This window comes from Sparassis crispa (assembly GCF_003851025.1).
Source record: "Sparassis crispa DNA, contig_000005F, whole genome shotgun sequence".
NCBI lineage: Eukaryota > Fungi > Basidiomycota > Agaricomycetes > Polyporales > Sparassidaceae > Sparassis > Sparassis crispa.
This window is the reverse complement of record NW_020939752.1, coordinates 875,599-894,530: the sequence shown is the minus strand read 5'-3', so window position 1 is coordinate 894,530 and position 18,932 is coordinate 875,599. Positions and strand designations below refer to the sequence as shown.

General features: G+C 49.7%; 7 protein-coding genes across 7 annotated transcripts; 3 read left to right on the top strand and 4 right to left on the bottom strand.

Moving 5' to 3' along the window:
- Window positions 1-568: 568 nt before the first annotated feature.
- On the top strand, window positions 569-3,181 carry SCP_0603260 (hypothetical protein; the record flags this gene model as incomplete). The annotated part of the gene is made up of 5 exons (XM_027759460.1): window positions 569-1,251; window positions 1,306-1,909; window positions 1,967-2,199; window positions 2,269-2,812; window positions 2,867-3,181. 5 exons carry the CDS (start codon window positions 569-571, stop codon window positions 3,179-3,181), a joined length of 2,379 nt encoding a protein of 792 aa, XP_027615261.1.
- Window positions 3,182-3,437: 256 nt separating this feature from the next.
- SCP_0603250 (Ubiquitin-activating enzyme E1-like) lies at window positions 3,438-6,171 on the bottom strand (the record flags this gene model as incomplete). Its single annotated transcript, XM_027759459.1, has 11 exons — window positions 3,438-3,702; window positions 3,772-4,231; window positions 4,294-4,445; window positions 4,504-4,844; window positions 4,943-5,058; window positions 5,119-5,183; window positions 5,240-5,364; window positions 5,416-5,516; window positions 5,617-5,752; window positions 5,804-5,928; window positions 6,039-6,171. The coding sequence occupies 11 exons, from the start codon at window positions 6,169-6,171 to the stop codon at window positions 3,438-3,440; spliced, it is 2,019 nt and encodes a 672-aa protein (XP_027615260.1).
- A 523-nt stretch (window positions 6,172-6,694) lies between these two features.
- SCP_0603240 (hypothetical protein) lies at window positions 6,695-7,380 on the top strand (the record flags this gene model as incomplete). The annotated part of the gene is made up of 5 exons (XM_027759458.1): window positions 6,695-6,958; window positions 7,017-7,070; window positions 7,125-7,141; window positions 7,193-7,227; window positions 7,280-7,380. The coding sequence occupies 5 exons, from the start codon at window positions 6,695-6,697 to the stop codon at window positions 7,378-7,380; spliced, it is 471 nt and encodes a 156-aa protein (XP_027615259.1).
- Window positions 7,381-8,667: 1,287 nt separating this feature from the next.
- Window positions 8,668-9,145, bottom strand: SCP_0603230 (hypothetical protein; the record flags this gene model as incomplete). The annotated part of the gene is made up of 3 exons (XM_027759457.1): window positions 8,668-8,729; window positions 8,791-8,802; window positions 8,881-9,145. 3 exons carry the CDS (start codon window positions 9,143-9,145, stop codon window positions 8,668-8,670), a joined length of 339 nt encoding a protein of 112 aa, XP_027615258.1.
- A 2,075-nt stretch (window positions 9,146-11,220) lies between these two features.
- On the top strand, window positions 11,221-12,935 carry SCP_0603220 (hypothetical protein; the record flags this gene model as incomplete). The annotated part of the gene is made up of 5 exons (XM_027759456.1): window positions 11,221-11,709; window positions 11,756-11,953; window positions 12,014-12,205; window positions 12,266-12,523; window positions 12,573-12,935. The coding sequence occupies 5 exons, from the start codon at window positions 11,221-11,223 to the stop codon at window positions 12,933-12,935; spliced, it is 1,500 nt and encodes a 499-aa protein (XP_027615257.1).
- Window positions 12,936-13,742: 807 nt separating this feature from the next.
- On the bottom strand, window positions 13,743-16,015 carry SCP_0603210 (hypothetical protein; the record flags this gene model as incomplete). The annotated part of the gene is made up of 12 exons (XM_027759455.1): window positions 13,743-13,799; window positions 13,860-13,982; window positions 14,031-14,246; window positions 14,308-14,399; window positions 14,445-14,880; window positions 14,939-14,983; window positions 15,030-15,037; window positions 15,102-15,287; window positions 15,344-15,499; window positions 15,586-15,707; window positions 15,759-15,845; window positions 15,903-16,015. The coding sequence occupies 12 exons, from the start codon at window positions 16,013-16,015 to the stop codon at window positions 13,743-13,745; spliced, it is 1,641 nt and encodes a 546-aa protein (XP_027615256.1).
- A 909-nt stretch (window positions 16,016-16,924) lies between these two features.
- SCP_0603200 (hypothetical protein) lies at window positions 16,925-17,287 on the bottom strand (the record flags this gene model as incomplete). Its single annotated transcript, XM_027759454.1, has 1 exon — window positions 16,925-17,287. One exon carries the CDS (start codon window positions 17,285-17,287, stop codon window positions 16,925-16,927), a length of 363 nt encoding a protein of 120 aa, XP_027615255.1.
- Window positions 17,288-18,932: the final 1,645 nt, after the last annotated feature.

Genomic DNA, 18,932 nt, shown 5'->3' with positions numbered 1-18,932 from the left:
CAAACAACGCGTACACATAGCACGCGCAACTCCAACTGTTCCAGCAATTTACTCTTCCTCCGCAATCTTCTCTCGGACATTGTCGTCAGACTATTGTGCCTATACCGCATTTCTTGCGGAAAAATCTAGGTTAATTATAGTTATCATTTCTCCAGCACGATTTAAGTGGCGTAGAACTCAGAAATTGTCGGCTCACAGAAACAGTAAAGATCGTACTTGTAGGTAGGTTGAGCTTGCTTATGTGCGGTTCTTTGTATGCTCATTTTTGGTCTTTGATTGTTTCACATTTTCTCCAATTGCGCCACTAGCTGCCCACTCAGCGACTAGAGAGGCGGACATCGGGTGAGTTATCTCTCCACTTGTGAACGATGACGTTAACGTTGAACTGTGCGTGCGTGGCAGCTGAGAATTACCGTAGAGTGCAGTTCTGCGAAAGAAATCATACTGCTATCCTTATTTGAGAAAGTTGCGATTGTGCCCCAATCGTACTTCGAGGTCTTCACTTTTATAACTCCTTCACGACGAAGTTTGATTGACGTTAAATTAATCAGATACAATCCTCAGGAACATGGAATCATCCTCACACAAGGAAGTGCTCGAAGCGGCTTGCCAAGCAGAGATCCGGAAGCAGATCGCTTTACTTCAGGCCCAACTCGTCGAACCTGTGGACTCGGACACCACTTCACCACTTTTATCATCATCTCCAAAAAGGAAACGGCTTTCGGGACTACTGGCTCCCTCTACACCTTCTCCAAGTGAGTTCAGAATTCGAAATCTCATACGACGTCAGGGTGCTTACCTGACCGCACAAGAGAAGCGAAAGGTCGCGGAACAGTCAAGACACGGCGCGGATCGCAGGACTGTACTTCGCAAGCCGCAGGTTGCAGCCTCCAGTGGTCAAGCGAAGGCCTTGCAGCTAGCATCGGTGCATAGCACTGCGAAGGCTACGCAGCCCTTGAAGTTGACGGCTTCGACGGTATTGCAGAAACTCGCCAATGCTCATTCGCACAACAATCATCTCCCGGTTGGCCCGGTAGTCGTTCGATCGTCTGCCTTCTCAGACAAGGCCGCTACTCCCAACGTCGACACCGTTGTTGTGGATGGCAGAAGCGAAGATTGCACCAGTGCTCATGCTCGTGACGACCGCCTTGCTCTCGTTGAGGAACTAGTGTTAGGCCCGGCTGAACACAAACCACCATTCGATGACCCACACTTCGAGAAGTTGGAACCAAACTCGATGATCCGCCTATCGTGAGTACGTCTTCACATCTTTGAACCAAATTCTGACGAAGTAACCCCGGGCAGATCCCGCTCTATCCCTTATGAGGATTTCCAGGACTACCTCCGCGGTCGATACTACCTTTCACCCTCAAAGTTGTACTCTGTGATACGTCTCCTACCAAGCAAGCAGGGTTACGATGTTCCCGTCGAGGGCGACTGGTTGACCATCGCCGTCGTCGCTGAGCGAGGAAAGCTGAAATACAGCCAGGCCCCGGTGGGTACTGGTCGAGACGACAAGGTCCAGGGGGAGGAGGATGAGGAACTGGACTTGCCCTTAACCTTGGACGGCACCGGGAAGCCTCCCCAGCGGCAAAAGGGCCCGCCAAGGAAGAAGCCCAAGGAGGAGCCGAAGCCACACGGAAAGAAGTATGTCAACCTCAAGCTTATCGATTTCGGCTGCCGCTCGAGGGGGTCATCCGACAATGGCGGGCAGTCTATGATCAGAGGCGATGCATTCTTGTCCTTGCTGCTATTCGAGGCGGACGGGTTCGACTTGGTCACGAAGGAGAACGGGAAGAAGGAGAAAATTTACAAGGGAGGAAGTCGGGGCGCATTTGAAAAATTGTCGATGTTGAGGGAAGGCGCCGTGGTTGCGCTACTCAATCCGAGGATTCTCAAGCCCTTCCAGGTATGAATGGAGAGGTCTAACTTTACACTTCATATCAACTTATTAATTACCTCTCAGCGGTCGGGAGATGCACCCCATCCCACCGACAACATTCTTGCAATTACTCCAGAATCAGTAGCATCCATTGCAGTGATCGGCTACTCTCAGGACCTGGGCATGTGCAAAGTTGTCAAGCGCGATGGCTCCGTATGCGGCGGATGGTGCGACAAGAGGGTCGCAGAAGTCTGCGACTGGCATATCCAACATGCTGTCGAGCGTAAGAGGGCCGGCAGGGCAGAGTTCTCTATGGGGTGAGTTCTCTGCAAAAACTGCGCGAGATCTTCGCACGATAACTGATAAACTGAATTTATGTCTTTTAGAACCTCGGGCATGTCCACAGGCGTGAAGAAGAAGCTTGCCTACGACCCTTCACATCGATGGGGCTTGAAGCCGGAGAACGAGAGCAGCGGTACCGGTGCGACGTACGTCGTGTCGGGCCACATTGTCTCTGGCTCCAAAGACTTGTACCTCACGGAGTCCATGGGGCGCAATGCTCAAGCAAAGGCTTCTCGTAAGTCGGCGAAGGATGCGGATTGCGCGTTGCGGCAACTTCTGAAGAAGGACAAGAAGGGTTCCAAGGCACTTTTCACCGCCCGGGAGTATAGCAAACAGATGCAAAGCGCAGATAAAGCGAAGGGGAAGGAGAGGGAAAGCGAGAAGCCGAGCAAGAAGCCCAAGGCGAAACACCTAGACGACGTAGATTCCTCTGAGTTCGAGTCTGATATTGGTGACGAATCTACGAAGCCGGATGCCGCGAAGAAGCCGCGTAAGAATGCATATTCCGCCCAGCTCATCAGGAACTTGGGATTTGACCCAACGGTCAAGGACGGAAGGAAATCTGTGGACTCAAACGTACAGAGCAAAGTGAGTTCAATATGCTGATCAGTTGATGTTCAAGCCGTCCTTACTTCCTTGTAGCTCGACGCCCTAACGGTGTTGCAAACCAAGAGAGGCTTCGCCCTCGGTCCAAGGCCGGGCAAGAGAACCACCTGTGTTCATCGTCCTGAAGCGGCAGCAAAAGCTGCGCCAACACCTGAGACTGAAGCCCCGAACGCAAAGTCGGTACACTTACCGGATGGCGATGATCCGCTGCACATACCCGACAGCAGCGATGACGAGGACGAGATGGAGAAGGCGGAGATTGCAGCGTTCGGGAAGCCTCTCGCCTCGATCCAATCGAAGGTGGTGGATCTAGACAGCAGTGACGGGGAGCTGGAGGTGATGCCTCCCTAGTTCGTGGATCAACCTGCATGTCGAATGTTGGCTACATCGGAATCAGACTCTTGTCAGCGAGAGCCGTCAGCCAAAGCTCCAGCAAGCATCCTTGAATATGAGTTATAACGTCATTGGGTGTAATACATACTAGTAATAAGTTCACTGTACTGTATCTACGGATGAGAGCAACAGCGAGAGCGACAGATGATATAGATGGCCCCAGAGAAGAATGAGATGAAATGAAAGCAATGTTAGTGCTCGTGCGCAGAATGTACTAGTCGATCTCGATGACATCATCGTCGTCCAGTTGTTGATTGGCGTCGTCAACGAGGATAAGTCCGTCCTCCTCTAGCCTCTTCTTCTTGCTGGGAGAGAAAGTGGGTGCACTACCGTTCGTCTTGACGCGCTTCGCCGATGGTTCAACGTTATCGTCGTCGGAAGCTGGCCTCTTCAAAGAGGACGGTGACTTGGCCTTCTTTGGAGGTATTGGCAACGGTACAGGGAAAATGATAGCCGAGCCATCGATTGGATGATTGGGACTGCAAGAACAGACACAAGTAGAGTGAGTCGCTGAACAATAGCCTAACAAAGGGACTACGAGGACTCACGGCAAAACGCCCACCGCAACCTGGATCGTCCCATAAATACCATCTTCGTCGACAATGGAGAGGAACTTCCCTCTCGTAACATTCAGGCTCTCGAGCGTCCGCCCGTTATTATCATCCCAATCCGGGTCGCTCAGCACACGCTTCTCCTCATACACGCTGACGTCCCGCTTCCCGGTGCCGTCGCCGTGCCCTCCTCCGAGGATGCCGTCGACGACATCCCCAAGCGTCGCCAGCGCGGGTTCGCACAGAATCTCCGTGTAGGCATCCCTGCAGACACCGCAGTCCGGGTTCGGCGGACACATGGTGATAGCGCTGAGGGGCATGCTCGGCTTGAACTGGACGTGCACGTTGCGCAACGAGTTATATGCCTTTCGGAGTAGATGTAGGGCCTGCAAGACAATGAGACCGGCGATGATCGCATTCGTGGTCGCGATTGCAGGAATAATGTTTCCAGCCATTTCTATCATGGATAAGGAGTATGAGATAGACATCGAGAGAAACACGACTTCCGCACAGACCGACCTTTCACTTCCCATCGACTTTGACCAGCGATGCCATATGCCACCGAACGGAGGTTAGCCGCGGCAGTCACGAAGTCCAAAGTGTCATCATCGTCCTTATCGAAGGATATCGTGTCCTCGCTCGCTCGCAAACGCGACGCCAGACGGTTCGTACTGGTGCAAATAACGATAAGGGAACGATACCAAAACATATCACGCAACGATAAATCACCTGGACACGAAGAGCTCGAGATTATCTTGCAGCGATAGCGCACGCTGATCCTTCAACCCGCCATTCGTGGTGGACCCCGAAGCAGCAGGTGTCATACCGTTGATGCCACTTAGTGTTTTCTCACCACTGGCACCGCCATTGGCACCGTTTATCTTTGCATCCTTGGTAGATGAAGAACCTGTTGTTGTACAAGCTCCGCCGACCGAATTTGAGTTTGAACTTGTCTTGTTCAGGACAAAGGTACCGGTCTTGACATCCTCAAAATCGAGCGGAGTAGGTGGAGCGCGGGAGCGCCACATATCTGCCATGGAGAGAAGGTTGAGAATATCCGAGTGAAAAATCTGTCGAAAATGTGAGCACCATGGTCCGTCGATCAAAGCACCTCGCACGAGTTGGGATGCGCATTGGTGCAATGACTACAAAAGAACCCTTATATTACCTTCTGGAACACCATTTTGGCGGCATTCGAGCCAGCAGTGTCGGACGGTGCACGCAATGCTGCCCGAACGACTTTGAACGCTTGGGCTTCCTTCCGTAATGTTGCAATCTCTTGTGCTGCGTAAACATAGTTGATCAGACGTTACCGAGAGAAATACGTGCACGCTTGACACTTACCGTTCTCTCCTTGTTTCTCCGCTTCGTCCAACTCTCCGCCGTCCTCGTCTTCCCCAAACAATTGGCTATGCGAGATAGAAGTTACATCAAGGGCAAATGCACGAAAAACAAAGTGGCGCACGGTATGAGATAACTTTTCGCCCATACGATGCAATGTATTGGCTGTGAAGGCGTGGAACGGATGGTACAAACAGGGAAAGTTTTCGCAGTTGGTTTGGGAACACAGTCGAAGCACTCTGCTCGATCCTGACACTTACATGAGCTTCTGACGCTACTTAATGGGATATTAGCGAGTACCTTGAGAATGGGCTGCACTTGGCCCAAGTATCCAGCGGTCCCAGATTCCACTAATGGAACGTTTGCGGCCATGCACATTTTGTTCACATGTCGACGGGCGTCTGATTAATTTGAGAAATTATAGCGTTAGAATACGAGTATCATATGACAATTCGTGGATTTGCTGGACGGATTGAATCAGGAGCGGCAAGTAAGACATACCTAAATTATCGAGAGCATTCAATATGATGTCGTATTGTCTGAACCATGCGACGTCGAATTGCGCTTCCTTGATGTTGGCATGGATAGGTGTGATGCGTACGTTAGGATTGAATGCGGACGCCGTCTTCGCGGCCACCTAGAACAAAGATAGGAATAGGATGATTTACGGGGATATGACCAAACTGACTAGCGCCTTGCTCTGTTTCACATCCTTTTTCTTGAATAGAAATTGACGATTGAGGTTCGAAAGATCAATTGTGTCCAGGTCCAGTAGCGTAATGTCCCCGAAACCAGTCAGAACGATATTCTTGACTATGGTTAGTCAAATAAGCAGGGCGTAACCGCAAACCAATTACAGAATTTAAAAAATCGCATCCGGATCAGTGAGTATAATACGACAAATAAAAAGCCACTCGACGTACGCAACTCACAGCCAATCCCTCCGGCGCCAACGAGAAGGACCTTCGTCGTGGAAAGACGAGCATATAACTCAGGTCCAAGAATTGCCTTTACATGAAGACTTCTCCTTTCAGTTGCTTTTGTGGCAGTCGACATTGTGCAGGCAGTAGCGACGAAGAGAGGAAGGACCACTGAGCAAGCCCGGAAATAGAGGGTGGCCGCGGCGAGTGACAACCTGGCGCGGCGTGAGTGTGACATAACGCGTCTACTCCGACGTGTCACATTCATCACACAGAGTCCAGTCACGCTCTCTCAAAGGCTTTCAATTCCGAAGAAGAACAAATTGGATTCGAGGGGCCATAACAGCAGACATACTCGCAAGTGCGGTGCGACTCTCAGGCAGGCTTTCTACACTCAATACCAATGAATTTCGGTGGGAATCTAGGCGTAACACCTGACTTCAAGTTATCTACTGCTTTAACTCTTTCGGTACGAATCCCAATTCTCTGCATAGTGTCTCTTCGTCGGACCCCGGCTGAGGCATAGGTGCACCCTCAATGAAGACATTCTGACCAGGTTGCAGACGCATCAGTGGTGAGGATGTTTGTACTAGGACAGGGCGTACCTCCGCAGGCCGCTCTAACAGTTGTATGCCAATCTTGAACTGCGTGGCCCATGCATGAAGTGCAATATTCTCATGCAAAGCCTTAGCAAGCTTCATTCTGCGCCAAGCATCGCGTCCAGTGCGGATGTAGCCGACCACCTGGAGTATGCTCTGGTCGAGAACGCCCCCACTAAACATATCGCCCTGATCGCAGCTCCGAAATATGACCTTTACGAAGAATCGGGGAGCATTCGTGGAGGATACGTGTGCATCTACGATCGCCGTCGCGATGCTCTGCTTCTGTTCGAATTTGAGGGCGCCCGCGTCATGGTAGACAAAGTAGGTCGGCATGGCTGATTCGCTGGTGAAAGGTTGCAGGGACTCATCAGTTATATAGGTGGAAGATCTGTTCGTGCACGTGAATCCTAGCATCGATGCAGGTCTTTGCGAGGTGCATCTTAGTCCGAAGAATCCATCTAATTGTATGAGTAACACCTCCGGTCAGATGCTCGAATGGCCGAGGTATCTATTGCTCTCGTTTATGCTGAGTACATTTACACTGGGTGATCGTAGAGCGCAGCCTGAGGCTGCCGAGTCTTCCAATTCAGGTGAGCACTTCGCGTTATTATTGCTATTTTCCCCACTGGCAGTGGACCACAGCAATGGACCACAGCAATTGGCGGCTGCTATTAAGGGTTGATCCAATATTCAACCTACAGCTTGAAAAAAATTACGTGCAACACTACGCAGCTCCAGAATGAAATCGAACTAGCAGCTCATAAATAGATTTGCACGCTACAGAACAATAAGTTACTATTGGGATATGGAGGTGAGTAGGCAACTTGGAGGCGCCGACTTTGCAGTATTTTCGCAAGATTAATTCATTGGTCCGCCGCGCCCGCGCGCGGACCGGTGAGTGGACTCCTCAACTCAACCCAAGACTATGGTGAGATCCAGCCTGGGGTAATATATAGTTTCTTGTCTCTTGTATTCGAAAAGTGATACGACAACAAGACAAGCAAACAATATTGCAGTTACGAGGAGCGCTACAGAGACGACTGAACAGCGGACAGATACAGAATGGGCACGAGAAGAATGCGGCAGATTAAACGGCAAATTACAGCGAGCTAAAGAGGTTGAGGGACGGCATTGAGGACAATTGATAAATTTCTCCCGGACGGCTCTTGTACGTTGGGAGTACGTGCTGTCGAACACCCTTAGTATGCGGGTCACGAATGAAGAGGAAACTACTCACTGCATGCAGCTAGTGGTTCGCGGTGTGCTTGCGGAAAAGATGGTTGTCCGAGGACCTGATTTTCCGTTGGCCGTCGAGTCCCAATTACACTGGTCGACGTTGCACACAACACGTGCATAACGTCCTGTAAGTGATTGAATTTGATGTGTCCCACGAGATGTTCCCGTCGCTCTGTACTATACTCACACCCAAGGTGACCGCATAGGACCTTCTGCCCGTCATTCCTCCGCTTGGAGAAGTGCTGCTTGAGGTGAGTATTCACGTCTTCGTCGTCATCAAATACCTTACGGCATTCCGCGTCGAACCAACATGGGCACCTTATCTTCCGCCTTCTGCACACCACTGTCGCAGGGGTGTTTTCTCCAACCTTATACGGAGGATGTGCGTGAACTTGTGCCCATTCTCCTGTCTCGCACTTGTGCTCAAAGGGATATACAAGCAGGCTCGCCATGGCGTTTCCTTGTCGCGACTGAACGTTCTCATATGCCGTCTTTCGCTTTCTACGAGCCGAGCCGGATGGACGTGAATGAACCCGATGGACTCCGAGAGACGAATCATTGTGACTCCAAACTTCCGCCTTTCGCTTGTCGAGAGCGGTGTGCGATGCCAGCGTCATGTCCTTGCCAAACATCGGGAGGTGATGCACAAGCGAAGACCGGACTGCCCTGGATTTCCGGATGGGCTGCTCTTTGCATGAAAGATTGGGCTGGTATAAACCTTGCTCATTGGGGATGAATCATCGTTCGTCACAGTTTCTACCTTTAGTTTGCGTGGGACGATAACTTCTCTCTTGCTAGTATTTGATTGTTGATTTGGGCCGAGGTTTAGCAGTGCAGGAAGTTGTCTCGGCGACGGCTGAATAGGCGCCTTGTCCTGGATAAGTGATAATTTGTTGGCCGAACTTTTCACTACTCACACAAGCTTCCATCTTTTGTTTCCCGAGGGTTCGCAGTTGATAGGTGGATCTGTAAGTGATGATTCATCAACCGAAGTTTGCGTTACTCACTCGAGCTTCCATCTTTGTTTCCCAGGGAGTGGCTCAGGTGCGAGGCACCGATAGGAGTAGGATGCAACGTCCGGCCCAATTCGGCACTCGATGGTACGGTAGGCCAGGAAACCGTCTTGGGGTTGTCCAGGTACATCGTCCCCTTCGCGAAGGGAAAGCTGATGTCGGTGGACTGGATAATCAAACTTTCGAAATTGGCTTTTATAATTTTCTCTACCTCGAGAGAGGTATCCTCCAGGCTTTCGTCAAATTCGGCCATAACCATTTGGTCCTGCTCGGCGCTTTGGAAGGAGTAGCTGCCGAGGCGAGAGTTGTGGAATTGAACTCACTCGACATAATGAAAAACTTCAAAGAGTGGGGAAGACAGTGCAGATGTAGGAGATGGTAATGGACTCTAGCAATAGCACCGTGGCGGTATGCTGTCAAGGCGGAGTGAGGTTATTATTCGTTGAAAAGCAAGGGGTATGCACCGGCAGATTCCGAGACACAGGGTAGGGGGGAGGGGGGGGCTCCGAGGTCCTTAACTGAGAATTATTTTTACTTATGAAATGGGCGGCAGGAGGTAAGTAAGGGTCTCCTGTAGTAAAACCATACACTCAGTAGCTGAAAGGCACCTTGATGATGGCCTACGGAGTACTTGCGCAACTTGCAGGGGTGGGCTGCTCGGAGGTGGCGGCGGGCACGGGCGCTGCCAGATGTGATGTCGGGTCACAACGATGACTAACAAGGTGACCTGCATCACGTAAGCCTAGGATTACCATCTCTATATGGCAGGTGCCTTCTATATATGGACCGTGAAAAGTTCCCACGGGGGGGGGGGGGGAGGGGGTCCTGGGGGGGCTTAACCGGATTTTGTGACCCTGTGTCTAGAATCCGAATTATGCATACCCCTTATTGAAAAGCGACGCCACACAGTGAGTCCCATGATCGCGACGCGACTTGTGGGTGCCAGGAATCTGCTCCCGCTGGAGTATTAGATGTAGAACGCACCAAGTTGAGGACCGACCATGCAACGTCAATACCAAATCTCCCCGATGCAATTGGCGGGCGACAACTAAGGCCTTAATAGTCGTGGAACGCTTGATCATGGTTCGTGCAGGGTCAGAAGAGCGTTGAATAATGCTCGAGTATTATGCCAGGTAATGTTGCTGTTTCGATGACACTTCTCTCGAGTTCTGGGTCTAATCATTAGTGTGGGATCAGACCTAGAGAACATGGCCCAAAAGTCATGAACGTCTCGTACCAAGAAATGGACGACATGATACCAACGGCGCAGTATAAGGCTTTTGCGGCCTTTGGTGGTCCTTAAGTCGCGGGAAATGCACTGAACCGAGTATATTCGGACGGCAGGTTTTCAGCGAGTAAAGTAAAGACGAAAAACCTATCTACGCGGTTGAGCACGTATTCAACGCCTGGGCTAACCCCGACGCCTCGACTACTCTATTCCTCTAATATCCCTACATGTGTCTCCTATGTACTGTCTTGGAACTCAAGCTCATAATTCACTCCGTTGAACGACCATGTAGTCTTAGTAGGAATATGTGGAACGAGACAATATACTCACCATTAGCAGCATCTTAAATATGTTGCATAATCTAGCCTCAAATAATTCGCGCTATGTCTGAGTACATCTTAATAGACTGGGCATTCGCGCCCTCTTCTGGAGCTGTAGTTGAGCTTTGTATACCTTCAGTTGTTAGTCTAGTTGAAATACAAATAATTGCAAGTTTATGATCTCCTACATGTTTGACTAGGATGGTAGATGTCTCATAATTGCACCTAGAATGAGATGACATTTGACAGGTATTCTAATCCACGTGACCTCGTCGCATCCCCTAGTACCCACTCGCGTTCCCCTTCCCCCTCTCGTCCCCGCTGCTCCTGCACCCCGTCGCTGTCATGGATGACCCTCGAAGACCAGAATTCATACCTCATGATGCTTGGAAGAACATGAGTGAGGCACAGAGAGCAGTTTTTCCTCCTCGTGCACCGCCACTTGATCCCCGGCTGCTAAATGGGTCCTGGAGCAACGGGCCCCGAGGCGAGCCATACCCACTGGTGTAGAGGTTTGTGGATCCTGGAGGTATGCATGGTACTTCAGAGCACATCCACATGCAGAAGAAGAAGAAGAAATATAACAAGAAGTTAACATTTCTGCACTATATGCGCATATAACCCACTTACTAGATGTTCTTGCTACAACGGCAGCCCACATGATCGAAATGCAGCCGCTACGGGTCATGAGAGTGTCTCTGTACCACCACAAAAGTAGGTATTTTCAATAATAATCAGGACCCTTAAGATACTAGAAACCCACCATGTCACCGCGGCTCGCCCACAATGTATCCGCACCCTAATGAGCCGCGTCTGCAGACGCACCCACCAGACACGCTGCATCGCTCCCATGACATGTCTCCAGAATACTCATGCGCCATTGCTAATACCCTCGCACATATGCCCTCCTCCAGCCCTGCTCCCGATGATGCTGTGACCTTGATCTCGATCACGTCATCAATTCAGGCCTTACACGAGAAGCAAGATACTTTTAGTCAACGCTTAGAAAGGGTTGAACAAAGTGAAGATGGCGTACCCTGGAGTAACAAGTCCAGTACAGCCCAACGGGGTGCTATGGCTATCCGTGGAAAGGGTGTAGCAGCGAAGCGAAAAGCCTTGAAACAGGGTGGACGTGGTAAGAAGTGGCCAGAGCTTGAAGACGAGATGTCCGAGATGACAGAAGAAGATGCGAGTGATGACGAGGATGCCGAGGACCTGCTGGGCACAAAACATAGTCTGTCCACCACAGCACAGAAGGCCCGGAATGACCTTCAGGTGAGTTTTCCCCATTAGCATAAGGACTCTACTCACCATGCACTAGAACCGAGTGACGGTGAAGTTTCGTGGCATATGTGGCATTCAGACGGGCCAGAATTGGCCAGGACCAACCGACACTGAACGATTCAACTCCACAACAAATGAGCGTTACTGGACTCCAAATTTCACAAAAGACGTACGATATCCCGAGAATAAAGAATTTCTCGAGCATGTTGCAACGCTGGTCAAGAATGATGTTACTGTGAGTGGTATAAGTGTTGGCATCTACAACACGCAAAACTTACCTTTGATATGCTTGCAGAACTCCGACAATGCTCTCAAAGTCTTGAAACAATGCCGCAAGTACAAGTGGAATCATGATACGCTAGTCGAGCTTGCTAAGACCAGTTTCCGCAGCTTCAAGACAATCTATCAAACTCAAGTAGATGCCAATAAGAAGAAGACACATGAGAGGAATCAGAGGACAAACCGTCATAAGCATCGCCGTGAAGAGGTCAGGTCCCATAGCTTTAAACGTCAATCTGAACACTGAAAGTCAGTCAAACTCCCACAGAAGGCAAAGAGCCGCCTTACCGCTGTGCACACATACAAAGAGAAGTATGGCATAGATCCGACTGACCTGTGTCATGAGGCCCACATGTCCGATGAGGCATCGGGTCCAGACTCAGATGATGAGTCCACACTGTCAAAGATCGAGTGGAAGAGGGAGATGGCGAAGAAGCAGAATATGGATGGTGACCGGATGGGCGTGTCTGAGCTTGAGAAGCTTAAGTTCTGCAAAGTCGTTCGCCCTGGGTGGCGATCTGATGAGGTATGTATCATTCAAACAGAGTCTTGAGAATATAGTTAATTGTTACCAGCTGTCTAACGTCCTCAAGGAGCTTGATGTCATGGCATGGCAGGATAAGCCTGCTAAACTGAAGGAACGTGTCATCATCATATCAGTGCGAAACATGGGGCGCACTTCTGACGTACCACCGCTGGTAGCCCCATTCGATTTTGGCATCAATCACACGTGGTGGGAGAGGAACAAGAACAACGAGAAGTTTGCAGATGTCCTCACAGACTGGTACACACATGGTGATCTACATGGCTTTGGGAGCGCTGTCGGTGATTGTGCAACCAACAATGAGATAGACGACAGTGATGGCAATGGCAGAGATAAAGGTGTTGATGATGGTGAACTGGTCGATGAGGAAAATGAAGAGGTGGAGACGGTTTGATGGACAGCATGTACAGGTGTGACGGGAATGTGAAACATGAACTCTGGCTGATGACACCCTTTTCTTGATACCCTGACGGTTGATGACACCCTGGATTTCTTGATACCCCGATGGTCCCCAATATGTTGTAGACATATAGCACAGCTCTCGTGTAGTACTTATGATGCAAACCCACTTGCATGCTGCAGAAGTAATCATAAATGCAACAATAGTTTCGAAAAGGAGAAATGACTTGCACGATCCATTGTGGTTGTGATCCACATCTTCGGAACGGTCGTGGAGACAATCCCACGAGCCAACTGACATTGGATTGAACGGAAGGGCAAGATGGGTGGAGGGAAACTGTCATTTCTTGGCAGTGCATATTCTCCAAGTACCCACGTCTCGACCTCAAGCTCCGGGCTGTAGACTTAAGTTAGCATGGTACAGCGTCATTCCTGAGAATCATATACAAGTCACTCCAGGGATCATCCTCAACAGGACTCAGATCCAGTGGCTTCATCCAGCGAAACTCTGCAAAGAGTCGCTCTTCGGCGATGCCTCGCTGTGTGTGATGAAATATGCACACAACTTCACCGGCATAAGACTTGCCGTCATGAAGTACCTTGACAATTGAAGAGCGTGCCACAGCCTGTTGAGTCCGCGATGTTGCAGTGATTCGATGACCATCGAGAAGAGCCCAGTCATAGTACTGGGCAGTCTCCTGCAATACATAGGTACCTGAAACTGCATCACGGTCAGTCGAGTAATGAACCCGAAGTTCATTCGTATTGTAGTATTTGAACAAGCCGAGTCGAGCGCTGTCACTCAACCAAGGCGATCCTGATGCGATTGGGCCAGGTTGAATTTGCAAGCGGCATAGTTCTGGGTTAGTCGACCCACTAGATAAGCATACTCCAACAGAGACACTACTAAACAACACACACCATCGTCCTGTAGAGACTCCTCGGGCTCTGTAAGAAGGTGTTCTTTATCTCCGCGCATGCACATTAGCATGTCCTTTACTATTTCTCCTGCATCCGATGCAGGAGAGACAACCTCATTTATCTACAGGTCGCATTTCAGCATTTGAACAAACATGTAGTGCAACCTCACCATGGCATCGAGATGGGTCCCGCGTTCGAACTCGCGTAACATTGATATCTCAAGTTGTCCTCCGACCCATGTGTTGCTCTTGAAACTCTTCAGTATCTTGTTCAGACGCTCAGAGAGAAAGGCCCAAAAGTTATACACTGGCCCGTAATCATGGACCTGATCTGGCAAGTGTACAACCCAGTGGAAGTTTGGTTTTAGGGCATCTTCGCCATACAGCTGCAGACAATTCAGGTGAGTATTAAGATCATCGTGGTGATAGGAGTATGTCGGGACACACCTTTCGATACTCAAGCAGATACTCTTGTAGAAGCTCTAAAGCACGAACAACCATATCGTCAGTGATAGATCGTCCAAGAAAAATCTTGACTGCTATAGCAAGACGAAGAAAATTAACAGGTTCCTCTTTTTGCATACATCTAGCTGGCTTCTTTGGCGGGTTTGGCTTGTCGTCTTTGTGCTTCGCTGTCTTCTTGCTAACCTTGTTTGAGCTCAAAGGTCCACCAGTCTTTGCATCACCGGATTTCATGTCAGGAGTCTCAGCAATTTTACCTGGCCTATTTCTCCATGCAACCAATTCTTTCTCGTACTTTGCAAAAGCAGTTGTATATCGTTTCTCAGCTCGGGTATACTGGTCTTGCGAGTCTTCCATACATGTCTCCCAAACAATAGGGATCTGTGCAGATGCCATGTAAGCAATGCGCCATGCTGTGTGAAACGTGAAGAGAGTGACACTCATGATGATAGCGAGAGGAGCAGTAACTGCAGATTTGTACTCGTCAGCTGTCAAGCTCCCACCCGCGGGCTCGCCAACACGAGCCGGGAGTTGAGCAGCCCAAGAGGGGGATTCAAACTATTGGCATTGTCTTCATTAGTACAGCGAATCACAATTGAACTGGGGACTTTCATACCATTTCGAGAAAGCGGTGGATTACATCAAGCTCTCGTGGTGTTTTCTGAGTTGAGCTTCAGATTGCAGCACCTTGAATCCATACTGCGTACCACTGTGTCTTAAGAATACCTAAGAAGAACATTAGTTATACCTTAGCAGCATAACGAATGGAATGTACACACCGAGACAGATATTATGCATCGGATCAATGACACAGTACCGCACAAGGTCAAAATATGGTAGACATGCAAATTCCGTCCACCATGCCCCAACGGTGTTGAAGAATTCCTGACGCTCTTCGTCGGTCTTGAGATCCTGCCAGTGAAAACAATTCTTTCGGTGTTCATCACCAGTTCGAGCTTCAAATTCTGCAAAAGCATTAGAATCAGATCATACTCGTGATCCACATGACTGATCTATGCACCATTCTTCAGCGACTTTTCTGAAAACAGTTCACTTAGGGGCACCTTGCACTTCGGGCATGGTGCAACCTTATGGTTCTTCTCTGCGAAACTGCCCATCTTGCACATAGCTGGGTGGTCGCAAATGATTGCGAGCAAGAAAACACGAACACGGCGACCTGTCAGCATTTAATCAGCAAGACTTGAACCAGCTTAAACGAGTTGCACTTGCCTTGTGGGAACTTCGGGGAATAGTAGACCATACCGTTGTCATAGAGATTGATCAGATCGTTCACAACAAGCATGTTATAATGCTGAATCTCTTCAGCGGTAGGCTCAGTCGGGCCAGGTGCCAGGTATGACACAATTATGTTGTTTGTACGGTATCTGTATCAGATGTGTTAGTGTACAACTCGCTGAGAGTGTCATGGATCTCACCGCAGTGCCTCCGGTAAGTTTGCAATAGCTGCAGATGCGACCGTAGATGAATGTGATGGCCCATATACACTAGTCTTGCGACTGAAGCTGCGACTCAACATATTAGCTTGATCATCATGTTAAATGAGAATGAGAAGATCATACCCATCCATTTGTATCATGAGACCGATTCGTAGTTCATCCGATGTGTTGGCGGCATCAAAAAACAGTTTACCGTCATGTCCCTTGACGCTGCGCCAAACATTGCCATCAGACATTGTCCTGTATGTGCCCGGCTCATGCTCATGAGTCTTCCACTCATCACATGCTTCTTCAATATCTGGTTACCGAGAGAGCATATCTGCGAGTGCATCAGATGGAAGATGGATTGGTGCTGAAGCCTTTGGACGTTGTGGGGCTTTGCTCTCACCAGAGATATGCTCCCATACAGAGTGTATCGCAGGCTCGAAAACAGATGAATTGCATGATGGGCACGTTATGTCCGTCTTGACATCAGTCTCAAAGATTCGATGACAGGAGGGACATATGGGATGGACGATGAACCGATCGCGGAGGTCGAGTCGATGGAGTATAGTGTGCAGTGTTATCGGCATAGGAGCATCGGCGGGGATGACCCCTAGAACAAGAAAAATAGCATTAAGAATTGTCAGTATCAGTGCGCATGCACGGAACAAGATGTGATGCTTTGTATGTAGCAGCATGACAAGCGTGATCACGATGCGAACAAACCAGATTGGGTGGCTGTCATTGTAAATGTCGGTCAACGGAGGTGGGAGGTCTGCAGGTGGATCGATCGTAGCGGTTTCATCTGAAGAGGGTTCACCAGAATGAATAGGAGATGCTCGCTGGTGTGGAGCTGGATTTCGTATCCCACTGTGCTCGTTGTCTTCGAGAAAGGTTCCATACTCTTCGAGGTCCATCTCTGCTGCATGTTGAGTACGAGAAGATTCATCTCCTGTGTCAGGATTATCGTGGGTGGGGACAATATCCTCCAGGTTGGCGGCACGTTCCTTCACTCGCTGACACTTCTTGCACCTCGATGGCTCTCGGGTCTTCCTCGAAACATCTGTCATTGCTGCCATAGAGGGTCTCACGGGAATGGACTCAGTGGCTATGACATGTGGAAGGGGAGGCAACGGGAATGAGGTGTCTGGGAATGTAGGCCCTCATTGAGCCTGTGATGAGTCGAATGATGCCGCAGGGGGGATGTGTGAGGCCATTAAATTAGCAGGTGGTAGAGCTGTGTGTTGTAGGGAAGACCGGAGGGCGGAAGTATCAATGGCACGCCCTGATGGAGGGGAGTTAAGATGATTGGCGAATGGGGGAGAAATCACATCATGCACCCGTGGTGCTGGGTCTGCATACATGTCATCGTCAGTGTCGGCATCATTCAAAATCTCCATTGGTGTCTGTGCACGCGCCGGTCCAACTGATGAATCGTCAACTGTGATACTGGCGCTGCTTGGCGGTACCCAGTCAATATCCATCAGATCACTTGGCGGTACTGCTGGCTCGTCTTCGATGGACATTACTGCCTATGATAGGTGATGTATGCATGGCCAGCACGTCGACACGGTTGGAACTTGTGGCAGCTTGAAGTCCTCTCGGTACACTGTGCATGTTCTGAATGAGTTTTGAATCTCACGACGCACGGTATGCTTACCATGATGCTCCAACTGACACTCGTCCGCCTCGCGCAGAGATCGCTGCACCTCCACGCAGAGGCCCTGCTGGTGCTGCATGTCCTCGACCCCGAAGGGTGCCTAAAACTGCTACTCGGGGATGATTGGCACCCCGAAGAATGGCCTTCTGCATGCCTCGACCACGGTGGGTGAGTGCAGAGCGTGACAGCTGCTGTCTGCTTAGATGGATCCTTCTCTCAGCTATTGTCATCTCAATCCCTTCTCCGCGTGTGTCAGTTGCTTTGCATTTATCGCAGATGCATAGAACCAGGCGACTGCCCTGCCCAACGGCAAAATTCTGCTGAGACATTTCAGCAAAGTGGGTCATACTTTATATTAAAAAGACATACCTGGCTCATGGTTTCCCTCCAAGTATCTGTTGTCTGCATTTGTGTGACAATATGGACGCACACTGAAGCCCCGAGCGGCCTCTTGAAGATTAATCGTGGTGTGAATCAGGGCCGCGTCAGCGTTCGTTAGACGCGCATGTGAATCGTAGGTACAGCGGGACTCAGAAAACTTAGAGTAAGTCTAAGTGTCAAAGATGACACTCGGTGCGAGAATTTGGTGGAACCGTGATGATTGAACTAGGTCTATTTCTTTGGGATAACAACAGTTGAACTACCTGCATAGACTTCTGGAGGCCGTAGATAGCCAGATGTTGGAGAACATGGGGAAATTTAACTTGGGCTACATGAGGATATGGAGATAGACGTAGACAGACAGATCGATGTAGATACACACTATTTAGACAATGCGGCTACTTCCGATGATGCGTGGCTAGGGCGCTTTCTCTCACCTCATCAGACTTCAACTCTAAAGCCCTTAAACGTAGTGATTGGGCCGTTCACAGGCTCCTAAAACCAGCCGTCGCTATAGTGTTCTCGCTCCTTTATCATATGTTTTGAGAGATCATGTGATATATATATTTTATGAGACTTACCCGATTGAGCGAGAAAATAGCCGAACAAGAGGAGGAGAACACCGGGGGGGTGGGCGCTTATCCGGCGCTTCTCACTGTACGGCGAAACCTCGGTTGACATTATAGGCTAGCCGTCCTATAGTGTTCTCCTCCTCTTGTTCGGCTATTTTCTCGCTCAAGCGGGTAAGTCTCATAAAATATATATATCACATGATCTCTTAAAACATATGATAAAGGAGCGAGAACGCTATAGCGACGGCTGGTTTTAGGAGCCTGGGCTTCAATGAGTACTTGTAAAGGTCGCTCAAATCTCCTGCCCTCCTGCTGCGACGGCGCCTTGTAAGTCATGACTATCGATATCGACGCGGCGAGCGAGGTCTGCTGCCGTGTGCTCTGAACTCTCCGTTTAGTTACTTGTTCTTCCACCGATCCTCGCCGCTACACCTAATTGTATGTTGAATATTCAAGTGAAAGACCAGCCCGACAAAATATATATCGTCTACAACAGCACAGCAGTACAGTAGACGGCATGGGACAATAGGATTAAAGCAGAAGCAATTGCAGAACGAC